Source organism: Leptodactylus fuscus, chromosome 1 (genome assembly GCF_031893055.1).
Source record: "Leptodactylus fuscus isolate aLepFus1 chromosome 1, aLepFus1.hap2, whole genome shotgun sequence".
NCBI lineage: Eukaryota > Metazoa > Chordata > Amphibia > Anura > Leptodactylidae > Leptodactylus > Leptodactylus fuscus.
This window is the reverse complement of record NC_134265.1, coordinates 110,868,344-110,881,208: the sequence shown is the minus strand read 5'-3', so window position 1 is coordinate 110,881,208 and position 12,865 is coordinate 110,868,344. Positions and strand designations below refer to the sequence as shown.

General features: G+C 44.6%; 1 protein-coding gene across 5 annotated transcripts in view; it reads left to right on the top strand.

Annotated features, from left to right (window-relative positions):
• KLHL22 (kelch like family member 22) overlaps positions 1 to 11,416 on the top strand; it is a 28,087-nt gene extending 16,671 nt beyond the window's left edge. For all 5 annotated transcript variants that reach the window (XM_075275633.1, XM_075275626.1, XM_075275620.1 and 2 more), the window contains 3 exons: positions 460 to 652; positions 5,273 to 5,506; positions 7,726 to 11,416. In XM_075275633.1, the coding sequence (XP_075131734.1) occupies positions 460 to 652; positions 5,273 to 5,506; positions 7,726 to 8,112 (814 nt within the window). In that variant the 3' untranslated portion in view covers positions 8,113 to 11,416. The remainder of the gene's footprint in view (positions 1 to 459; positions 653 to 5,272; positions 5,507 to 7,725) is intronic.
• The last annotated feature ends 1,449 nt before the right edge of the window (positions 11,417 to 12,865 follow it).

Sequence of the window (12,865 nt, the reverse complement as noted above, 5' to 3'; positions counted from 1 at the left end):
TTGGGTTGTTACCGACATCTGGTGAAAATTTCATGTCAATAGATCTGGTAACGTGTGTGTGTGTGTGTACATATATATTTGAGGAAGTTGGTGCACTGGGGATGGGCCTTCAGCTTCCTGGAGCACTGCTGTTGCCGCTCAGAACCATACCATCTCCTGCCAGGGCAACCGCGATCGATACTCCCTTTTCTCTGATATCATCTACTTGAGCAGCAAGAGCAGTGGTTCTAGGGCTGAAGTCACGCTCCCCGTGCACCAATCTCCTCATTTGCATAAGGCTTGTTTGTTTTTTCAAAATCTACAAAAGTGACATACATAACAAAGGTATGTTGTTTATCACTGTAATGTCCTCTGTAACATGATGGTAGTAGTTAAATATCTTTTTTATTCTGAAGCATAACATTATTGTACTTGAGATTGTGCTCTTTACCCACTTTTCTCTTTTCCACCATCTTCAAGATATGACCCCCGGCACAACCGCTGGTTCCAAATACGATCCATGCAGCAGCCTCGGGCTGATCTATCTGTTTGTGTTTTGGGGAAATTTATATATGCAATTGCAGGGAGAGATTACCACGAAGAACTTAAGGAGGTGGAAAGATATGATCCATATACCAACACATGGGAATACGTGGCATCACTACACAAACAGGTAAGAAAATTCTTTATTTTTCAGCTTCATTTTTCTTTTCTAAGATGTCAAGGAGGACGTCCTATCAGTCATCTGTCTCTATATGCACATTTATAGGGGGGATGCAGTCAATCACTGATCAGTTCTCCTCCTTAAAGGGATCCTATGCTTAAAATTCTATTTTTTATGACCAACACATAGGAATAGCCTTAAGAAAGGCTATTCTTCTCCTACCTTTAGACGTCTTCTCCGCGCCACCATTCGGTAGAAATCCCAGTTTTCTTCTGCATGCAAATGAGTTCTCTGGCAGCAGTGGGGACGTCCCCAGTGCTCAAACAGCACTGAGGGCGTTCCCAATGCTGCCAGAGAACTTTTCAGCGCTGCCTTTATCTTCTTCTAGAACAGCCTCTTCACACGTCTTCTTCTGGCGCTGGGGTGAAACTTCTATGCATGCGCAAGTCGGCTCTGCCGTTGGGCCTCGGGCAGAGCCGACTGCGCATGCCCGCCTGGTGTAAGTGGCCATTTTAAAAACCACTTTTCCACCCCAAACCAGTCAGTAAAGAAATCCTCAACTCTCCATCTCTCCTACCTCACCATATAACTTTCTTTGCACAGCTACTCACAAGCCTGCAGGCTTTCTGCCCCAGACACACACACGGAATCCCCAAAATCTCAAACCAATCTCACCCGCTCCTCCCCTTCCCCCTGTCCTCTCCAGTGCACTATGGAATGCCCGCTCCGTATGTAATAAACTTGTCTACATCCACGACCTTTTCATTCTTAATGAATTTACGTTTCTCGGTCTCACAGAAACATGGCTGACACCCTCAGGCACAGCTTCCCCTGCCGCCCTCTCCTACGGAGGTCTGAACTTCTCACATACTACTTGCCCCAACAATAAACCTGGTGGAGGTGTAGGCATCCTCCTGTCAGACAATTGCCCATTTGCCCCTATCCAAGCACTACCTGCCCTCACCCTCCCCTCCTTTGAAGTGCACTCTTCGTATCTACTCACCCTCCAACTCCGTCATATATCAACCGCCAGGACCTACTGCTGCCTTCATCGACCACTTCACCACCTTGCTCACACACTTCCTATCCACAGACACCCCCACCATCATCATGGGTGATTTCAACATCCCCATTAACACAGACCCCCCCCCCCCGCACCCCCGCTTTCAGTCTCCTGTCCCTCACCGCCTCCTTTGGTCTCTCCCAATGGTCCTCCTCTGCCACCCACATAAAGGGGCACACTCTAGACTTCATATTCACCCGCCTCTGCTCCATATGCAGCCTATCTAACTCTCCGTCCACGCTCTCTGACCACAACCTGCTGACATTCTCTGCCCTCTCCTCTCCAGTAGACACCCCAACCTCTAAACCAACACGCCCCCGCAGGAACCTCAACAACCTTGACACCTGCACGCTCTCAGACTCTCTCCTACTACTCGCTGACATATCCTCACTCCAGGACACAGATGCCGCTGCTGCCTTCTATTACACCAGCATTACCTCAGCCCTTGACTCTGTGGCCCCCTACACAAACACCAGAGCCCGACCGATCAATAGGCAACCCTGGCACACCGACCTGACTAAAAAAACTGAGACATGCCTCGCAGTTTGCAGAACGCCTCTGGAAGAAAAACCACTCCCAGGAAGACTTCCTCAGTTACAAAGAGGCACTTCTCACATTTAAGAATGCACTAACCTCCATAAAGCAGGTCTGCTATACCACACTCATATCTGCACTCTTTAGCAATCCCAAACAGCTATTCACCACCTTCAACTCACTCCTCTGTCCTCCTGCGCCCCCCCCCCCCCCCGACCTCGCTTATCTCAGCTGACGACTTTGCCTCTTGCTTCAAAAATAAAATCGACACCATCAACACCCTACTCCCCCGACAACCCCTCTACCCAACTGCTCACTGCTCATTATCCTTGACCTGTTTCTTCACCATCACTGATGAAAAACTCTCCTCCCTAATCTCCAAATCCCACCTCACCTCCTGTGCGCTTGACCCGATACAGTCAGATCTCATCCCCAAACTCACTGAAGTCATTACTCCTGCCCTAACCCATCTCTTCAACCTATCCCTAGCCAATGGATCCTTCCCCTCTGCTTTCAAACACGCCACAGTCACACCCATACTTAAGAAACCGTCCCTCGACCCGTCCTCTCCAGCCAACTATCGTCCCAACTCACTGCTCCCGTACACCTCAAAACTGTTTGAGCAACACGTCCACTCTGAACTCTCCTCCTATCTCTCATCCAACCTGCTCTTTGACAGACTTCAGTCAGGCTTTAGACCCCGGCACTCCACTGAAACTGCCCTAACAAAAGTCACTAATGACCTGCTAACCACCAAAGCAAAGCGCCATTACTCTGTCCTCCTCCTCCTTGACCTCTCCTCTGCCTTTGACACAGTCGACCACTCCCTATTGTTAGAAATTCTCTCATCCCTTGGTATCTCAGACCTGGCCCTTTCCTGGATCTCCTCATACCTCACCGACCGCACATTCAGCGTCTCCCACTCGCACACCACCTCCTCACCACGCCCTCTCTCTGTAGGTGTCCCCCAAGGCTCCATCCTAGGACCCCTCCTGTTCTCCATCTACACCCTTGGCCAATTCATAGAATCTCATGGTTTTCAATACCATTGCTATGCCGATGACACCCAAATATACATCTCTGGACCAGACCTTACCTCCCTGCTGGCCAGAGTTCCAGAATGTTTAGCGGCCGTAGCCTCCTTCCTCTCCTCCCGCTTTCTCAAACTCAACATGGAGAAAACGGAGTTCATCATCTTCGTCCCACCACATATGGCCCCTCCACCTGACCCATCTATCAAAGTTAACGGAACCACACTTACCCCTGTCCTACGGGCCCGTTGCCTTGGGATAACACTGGACCCCGACCTATCCTTCAAGTCACACATTCAAACCCTAAACACTTCCTGCCGCCTCCAACTCAAGAACATCCATTGAATCCGCTCCTTCCTCACCCCTGAAACTACTAAGATGCTCGTCCAGGCCCTCATAATCTCCCGCTTAGACTACTGCAACACCCTTCTCCATGGACTCCCAGCAAACACCCTCACCCCCCTCCAGTCCACCTTAAACTGTGCTGTTCGCTTAATTCACCTCACCCCCCCCCCCCCAATCTTCATCGGCTGCTCCCCTCTGTCAGTCCCTCCACTGGCTACCCATAGCCCAGCGAATTGAGTTCAAGCTACTAATGTTAACTTAAAAAGCCATCCACAACCTGTCCCCTCCATATATCTCCGAACTAATCTCCCGCTACCGGCCTACACGTAACCTCAGATCCTCCAATGACTTCCTACTCCGCTCTGCCCTCATCCGTTCCTCACACAACCGTCTCCAAGATTTCTCTCGTGCATCCCCCATACTCTGGAACTCCTTACCACGACACATAAGACTGACCCCCACAATCACAGGCTTCAAGAAGGCCCTGAAGACTCACCTATTCAGGAAGGCCTACAACCTCCAATAACACTACTATCACCACACCACCATCTAAACTGTTTCCCCCTCTCCTTTCTGTCTCTACCCCCCTTCCTTCATAGATTGTAAGTCCTTGCGGGTAGGGCCCTCTACCCCTCTGTGCCAGTCGGTCACTGTTAGTATTGTATCTACCTGTATATTTTAAGTATTGTATGTAACCCCCAAATGTAAAGCACCATGGGATTAATGGTGCTATATAAATAAACAATAATAATAATTTTCTTACACAATAAGTGGGGTAAGCGGCCACAAGAAAATTACCGCTTACACCAGGTGGGCATGCGCAGTCGGCTGTGACCATCATATTCCAAGCATTACACAGCTCTTTGCAAACAATAAAATAAAATAAAAAAACCTCACCACCCAGACTGCTGTTTTTTAGTCACCTTTAACCCCCAAAAATAGTTTAAAAAAAATGTAAATCTATCCCACAATGCAACCAATATAAATTATAGCTCATCTTGAAAAAAAAGCCTTCCTACAGCTCCATAGATGGAAATATCAAAAAGTTATGGGAGTCAGAATATGACGATGCAAAGTTCTGATAAAGAATATTTAAATCACAAAGACCTACATACATTTGATTTACTGGTAATCCTACTGACCTGCAGAATAATGGTAATTTTTCCTGTGAATGCCACAAAACAGTGGTGTAATTGCATTTTTTTTTTAATTCCAAACCTCACATCATTTTCTTTTACTGTTTTGCAATACATTATATGGAAAATTAAATGGAAAGTGGCCATTGCAAAAAGGGGATTATCCAAAATGGCGAATCTTAATGTAAACAGGCTGTGTGGGTAAAACAAGGACATGGTTTTATAATACATTTCCCATTTTTGTCATTGTTTACTAACCTGAATTCTGCGGTGCCTCCTTATAGTCTTGGTAATAGAATTGGCGAATAAAAACTTTTCAATGTGACGTTCACACTTGCGCCTCGACCTGTCCGCCGTGAACAGTGTTAGTTTGCTAGCAACAAAGTTGTATCAACCTAGGAAGTGTGGAAAATGATTCATTAAGCTCATAACTTGCAATTCAATAATATATTCCCCACCGTGGGACTATTTAAGGATTAAAGGAAAGGATATAACATAAATCTACTCTTTCTGACTACAGGTCCATGCACATGCTGGCTGTGCTTTGGATGGTAAAATGTACATTGCTTGTGGAAGGAGGGAGAATACATATTTAAAAGAAACCTGCTGCTATGACCCTGAGAGAGATCAATGGACACATGTTGCCCTGGGGCCAGTAAGACGGGCTTGGCATGGTATGGTGGCAGTGTTGGATAAACTCTATGTCATCGGAGGAAGTAATGATGATGAGGGCTTTCGTCAGGATATCTTAGAGGTAAATTTGAGATCATTGTCTTCTAACGCTGCTGGTAAAATAATATTAAGTTTCAAATAATAAATTGACAGAATACATACAACAGAAAATGCACCTTGGTCTTAAACCTCAATGAGACTCCTTCTCCATTTTACACAGCCAGAAAATCAGGTCAATTTTTGGAAACACAGTTGAGTTTAGTTGCACGTCAGACAAAATCTTGGCATATGTAATAGGATAATAGAAAAATTTCACTGAATGTTTTGGCCCATTAGACCTTTCTCATTGGTAGCATGCCGGTATGACAACATTTGGTGAAATTTTGCCATTATTCTATTGTCTTACATATGCTGAAGCCTCAGCTTTATCATGTGTGTGTATATATATATATATATATATATATATATATATATATATATATATAAAGGTTTTATCTGGAGTACAACTATATTTAACTTAATGTCGTGGAACAAAGATGTGCTGCCAACAGCCAGTGAAACTGTTGTCAACCCCCCAAGCCCTGGCCCCATACAGTCACTGTAGCGATCATTCTTCCTTCATGTACCTTACATGGGCCAGTTTAAAAGGCTGATGCTAACAAATAAGAAATTATGTGTCATATTGATAAACATTGGCTGTCTGTCCAAACATCGGGCCGAGTAAAAAGATATATGCAATGTTTATTTTGTACTGTGCAACGATTTAGGTAGGTATGGAAAAAATACTGCAAAGTAAGAATAGTGCCTAAAATAGAAATGTTAGTAGTGAATGAATAAAGAGAAATCTAAATCACATCATTATTGATGATTGACTGATCTCATTGAGTCTGTCTGGGCTGACATGAAGAGACAGAAGGATTTGAGCAAGCCAACATCTATCGATGATTTGTACTTCGTTCTCCAAGATGTTCGGAACAATTTCCCTGCTGAGTTTCTACAAAAACCTTGCACAAGTGTATCTAGGAGAACAGATGCTGCTTTGAAGGCAAAGGGTGGTCACACATATTGATGTGATTTAGATTTCTCTTTTGTTCATTCACATCATTTGGTGGTGGTTAGCACAGCGGCCAGGCTCGGACTGGCTCAATGTGGTACCCACTGCTTTCAGGGGTCGCTGGAGAGGGACCAGTAACATCAGTGACATACATCATCAGTTACAGTGGTCACATGAGGCATAGGAGTCCCAGCAAGAATATGCCATCACAAGACTGAATGGATAGAGCAGCAGGAACAAGTGAGTATGCTTTTTTTTTTTTAATTTATTTTTTTAATTTTACACCTCCAACTCTCGGATAAACCTTTTAAATGGGTTTATCTACCTTTCAAATATTGATGGCTTGTCCTTAAGATAGGCCACATCTGCGGGGGTCCAACAGCCATGATCCTGCAGATCAGCTTTTCCAGGGCAGCATGTCTACGTCAATGTTAACAATTCCAGAAACCACATTGCTTGCTCGCCATATAGTATATAACGTTGGATTTAGGTACTGCAGTGCTGCACATTGTATGGTGTGTAAGCAGCATGGCTTCCAACAGGTTATTATTGTAATAACAGATGTAATACTGATGGTCGATCTTAATGGTAAGTCCACCAGTATTAGGGTATTTTCCGCCTCAAAATCCTCCTGCAAAAACAGGCTCCCATTCACTTCAATGGGAGCCACTCACATTTTTTTTTCCGCTAGCCAGATAGCGGAAAATAGAAGCGACATGACTTATTTTGCCATGGATTCTGCGGCTGAGTCACCCGTGGTATCCACGGCTCGAGACACTCATTCGGGCCTAATCAGGAGCGGGAAACCGCAACGGAATGGCAGTGGACTTCATCGGCATCCCGTCGCGGCTACCCACGCCAAAAACACACTGCGGAAAGCTTTTCTGCCATGTGAACGAGCCCTTAGAAAGGTGAGCGGGTTGAAAGAAAACTGAACTATTAACACTTATATGTTTCAAAGCATCCTTAGGCTCAGTTCAGTTTTCGTTAATACAGCCCATTGCTCTCATTTGTCATAAAATGAAATAGTTATTGTACGATGGATGAGACCAATGGGATTAACAGAAATGTAAACAGCCTTATTTACAGCTTTTTTTATCATACCTTATAAATTGTTTTGCACAGTGCTGTACGTATATACTTATGTAATATTTTTATATTATTGTATAATATTATTGTACTCACTATTGTTGTGATAAATGGAATACTTTAACATGGATCTAATATTTGTGTCGATTTCATTTTAGGTGGCCTGTTACTGTCCAAAGACTGATCATTGGTCATTGATGGCCCCTCTTCCAGCAGGACATGGAGAGCCTGGGATTGCTGTTCATGAAAATAAAATTTATATCCTAGGAGGAAGATCCCATAACCAAGGAGATCGTATGGATTACGTGCATATATATGAGGCAGAAAAAGACTCATGGGAGGAAGGTCCTCAACTAGAGGACGACGTTTCAGGCATGGCAGCCTGTGTTCTTACTCTTCCCAGATCCATCCTCATTGATGCAGACGTCTGGACGCAGGAGATGTACATGCATTGCATGGAGAGAGTGCAGCACCCAGCTGACAATATATCTGAAGGGATCAGCGTTTCAGACTGGGAGGACTTGGATAATTCCGGAGAAGACTGACATGGGCCTCATGAGCATGCTAAAACAACAATGTTTGCCTTTAAGAGTTTCTCTGACAATTTCTCACCTCCGCCTATACAGTTAGGTGGTTTTTAAAATCCTTGGCTCCACAGGTTTTTTGGGTTTGTTTTTTTATTTTACTATTACTGCACAAAGAATGAAATGTCTTTTTTTTTCATTGAACATGTACAGTGCCATTTACCCACAGACATGTCTTTTTATTATCCCCTGCATGGAGTGGTGCTGTTCACTTGTTCACATTAAAAACTCCTACCTGGAATAGAGGTTTTCTCACTTCGGACTTTAAAAGCTCTAAATGTTTGCACAATATACAACACAATGCCAAATATTAACTAAATATGCAGTCTTAAAGTGTACCTTCACTTATAAAACCTCTTTTCATGAGTACACTTGAATATAAGAAACTTTGTAATATATCTTATTAAAGAAATATGTTTCTTTCTCCATTTACCAGGCTGTTCTTCTCCTTAGACCATATGCACACGACTGAGTTTGCATCTGATGTGGGATAGAGTTTGCAGCGGGATGCACTTCCAAGTGTCATCCGAGTGCATTTTGTTATGCATTCACATCTATGGGGCCTCTGATCTGTTCTGTTCTGATGACACGGAGAGAGATAGGATCTGCTCTATATGATCATCTGTGTCAATAGAACGGAATGGATTATTAGAAGCCTCCCATATACATGAAAGCCCTCGGATGACACTCGAATGCCACTGCAAGTGTCATCCAACTGCATTCTGCTGCAAATTCTGCCCCACATGGGACTTTATCGTCACTCTGGCTGTTTATTTATAAAGAAGCCATTTCTTTATTCAGCTCATACACAGAAGTCTATGGAGAGGGAGGAGGAAGGAGGAGGCTGTTGATCTATTGTCTAATTCTGTGCAGTGGTAAAGTCTTCCTGTGTGTCAGCAGCAATTATTTATGTATCTTTTCTAGAAGTCTCCTCTTCCTCCTACCCTCTCCATACACTCCTATATAAAAAGTAACTCAGTCTGATAAGTGGAAAAGGACATCTATTTCTTTCAAAAGATATATTACATATATAATACATATATTAACTTTCTTTATAGTTACTTGTACTCCTCATTTATGAAATGTTGTTTTAGAATTGGAGGTACACTTTACTGAGGACCTATGAAATAGCTTGACATGTATGTTTTATTAAACAAGTGTATTTCCCATATTCTAACATTTCCTAAGCATATATTCTTTTATCCCTTTGTTTTGCTGTTTCTGTTACCAGTTGAGTGTGACACTGGGTTCACACCAGCTCTTGATTTCTGTTTTCAGGTTTCCTATCAGAAACCTATCAGACCGTGTCCGGCGTGAGCGCCGGTGAGCGTTTTGTGCTCTCCGCGGCAAAACCTTTTTTGTTTGTTTTTTTTAACCGGGCACAAACTCCTGCATGTCCAACTTTGTGTCCAGTTAAAAAAAAACTGATTTCGCCACGGAAAGCACAAAACGCTCATCGGCACTCACAGCCGGACAGGAAATGGAAACCTGCATAACAGAGAACTGGGGTGCAGATGGGAACGAGCCAGGGGCAGGGGCAATAGCACTAGATTGTATACAAACCCACCATTTTGACAAGGAAATTGTAACAACCACTTGTTTATGTATTTATAAATTTCTAGGACGAATAACAGAACGGCAGCATTGAGCAGAATTATTTCATGCAGTATACAAATACTTTCTGAGGGCTCGTTCACATCTGCGTCTGGGAGTCCGTTCTGCAGGTTTCTGTTTCCTGCACAAAACTGGGCGGGAGACGGAAACCTGCCAGCATCTTTTCAAACCCATTCATTTGAATGGGAATGAAAAGTGTCCGGCCATGAGCGCTGGTGAGCGTTTTATGCTGTCCGTGGCGAAACCGTTTTTTTTAAAACAGACGGCCGGACTCTGCACGACACGTTTTCGTCTTCTGTATGCAGAAGACGGAAATCTGAGAACGGAGTGCCGAACGCTGGTTTGAACCCAGCATAAAGCAGACATTTCAGGAGAGGTAAGAGGTCCCCTTTAAAGGGGTTTGTCTGGGATTGTGGGAAAATTGCCCACTAAAGGGAGTCTGTCAGCGCAAAATAGCATTTAAAGATAGACACCGTACCTTGCAGGGCTTGAGATACGTTTTTCTAAATTTTTATTGCTGTCCACCACTAAGAAATTGTAGAGAAATTCAGACTTGTAAAACTAGGCAAATGAGGTGAAAAGGGTCTTAGGGTCATGTAATCTGCAGTTTGAGCCTTTCAGATTACACACCCTTAAAACCCTCCAAAGTCCTCATGTGTACTGCTCTTGTCGAAGACTTCCCGAAAGCTGAGCCTTGATGGAGGGCTGTCCTTCATCCTCTGGTGGGTGGATCTCAGAGGGCTTTAGGGGCGGTAATCTGCAGCATTCACTGAAGCCAAGGCTGGGGGAAGTTTGGCTGTGGCAGAAACGCAACAGAAAAAAACACAGCATTTTACAGTTCCTAAAAAATGGTTGGTATTCTAGCAAATCCCATCCCGCAGAGTCCGCAGAGGAAACTTCTGCAGACTTTCTGTGAAAAGCACTGCTGGAAAAACCGTGATGCATTGCCACAGCAGTTTTTCTTACAGTACGTTTTTTTGCTGTGGGACACCACGTGGAGCCTTAGCCTAAAAGTTGGAATTCCTCAGTAACAGAGAGGTGGACTGCAATAAAAAAAAAAGGCAGTTTAGGAAATGCCTGCAAGATACAATGTCTATCTTTTTATACTGTTACTGCTGTTGTAGTCCCCGGTGCCATGCAGAAATGATGTTACGTGACTGCCGCAGAAAGTCACTGGCCAAAGCAATGAAGCTATAGCAATTACTGCTCATGACCAATCTTCGGGAATATCACCGCCACAAGTCTTGAGCAGTCTTCCTAATATCCCAGACAACCTCTTTAATTGCTGTAATATTTTTGACTGTCTAAAACAGTAAAAAAAAAAAAAAAAAAAAAAAAAGAATTGTTTCATGCACAATGACACATTTATATACCTGCACTTAAACTGCACATATTATTGCACAGTCACATGATGCAAATGATCCTTTGCGTCTAGACAGATGTTTTATATATGAATATTTAGTTTTTTATGTTTTTGCCTTTTTGAGCACACAAGTGTTCTCTCCTGCAGGCGCATGCTAAATTGGTTTGTTTCTATGATTAGCTAGCCTGTTGCCATTCTTGCATAACCTACTGTGGCGAACTTGACCAATGTTGGTGCTTAAAGCTTTTATTAATAAATATTCTTTTCTTTGTCTACAAGGCTGATTGACCAATCGCTTGGATGTTTTCTGCAACGGTTAAAAAAACTTTATGAAAGTTTATTCTACAAAAGCAGTAAACCTATGCATTTAACATATATATACACGTGGACAAAATTGTTGGTACCCCTCGTTTAATGAAAGAAAAACCCACAATGGTCACAGAAATATTGTGAATCTGTCAAACTGGAATTTGCCAAACTACATGTTGACAAGCCACAAAGCTTCTGGGAGACTGTCCTATGGACAAATGAGACAAAAATCAAACTTTCTCGCAATATTTCACTGGGGGACACAGCACCTTGGATATTGACCTGGTCACTAGGAGGCGGACACTAGGGAAATTAAAGCAGTTGGCTCCGCCCCACACAGGCTATACCCTCCCACTGACAGTGCACTCCGGCAGTTTTTAACCTAGTGTCATAGGAGTCTTACAACATTTTTTCTTTTATTTCAGGGGCAGGGGGTCGTCAGTGTATATGCTACACTAGTCATACCCCCTGCGGGTGCAAGCGCTCTATTATAGAGCGCCTCACAGTCACCCAGTCCCCCTCTTTATTTGCTGCATCAGTGGCTGGATATTCTGGCGACCCCACTATTACGTGCGAGGTATCACTGAAGGGGAGAGTCTGTGGCGCCTGAAGACTTCGGACTGGTAAGTATGAGCAGGTGAACATAGGTGAGTATGTTGTCCCCTTCTTCTCCTCTCTGCTCTTCTCTTTCTCCACTCTTACCCTGCGGTTTTTTTGTCTGGCATTCCTCCTGGCGCTTGAGGCGCCATCTGGTGGGGGAAGGTGGTTTTAGTGGGGTGAGGGGGTTTCTGGCCTTCCTTCCCTTTCTTGAACGGGCAGCGTGGTCCACGAGGCCGGCGGTGGGCTCAATGCGGCACCTGCGGCTCCTAATTGAGGCTGCGGCTTCGCAGGCATGTAGGCCGCACTAGGCTCCTCCGCATCCTCAGATTTTCCTCTCCTTGAGGCCGCGGCTTCGCCGGCAAGTAGGCCGCACGAGGTCGCGCTGTGTACCAGGGCGTGCGGCTGGCGCCAGGAACTGTGCGGTGGCTGCGGCTTCTACTTGAGTTCGCTGCTTTGCCGTCGTGTAGGCTGCACTAGGCTCTGCCTCATCCCCGGGCTTTCATGAGTCCTAGAGGCCGCCCATGGGGCAGAGGGCGGGCCTGGATGTTCCTCCCGCCTCTTTGTGCGAGAATCTTGCAGGGAGAACCTTGTTTGATGTGTCTCTTCCTGTTCTGAAGCATGTTTTTTCCTTTTGCAGTCTCAGCTTTTGTGGATCTTCTTGCGCAGCTATCTGCAGCTGTTGGGGATGGTCTCCTTCCAGGATCTGGTAGGCTACCCTTTGGGGGTTGTTGTTTTTTCTTCTATTGCCACCATGCTTTTTCATGAGGAATCTCCCTGGGTCCTGGCGCTGCCCCTTGTTATCACGTTTATGCGTGCTCTAGCTGCAAG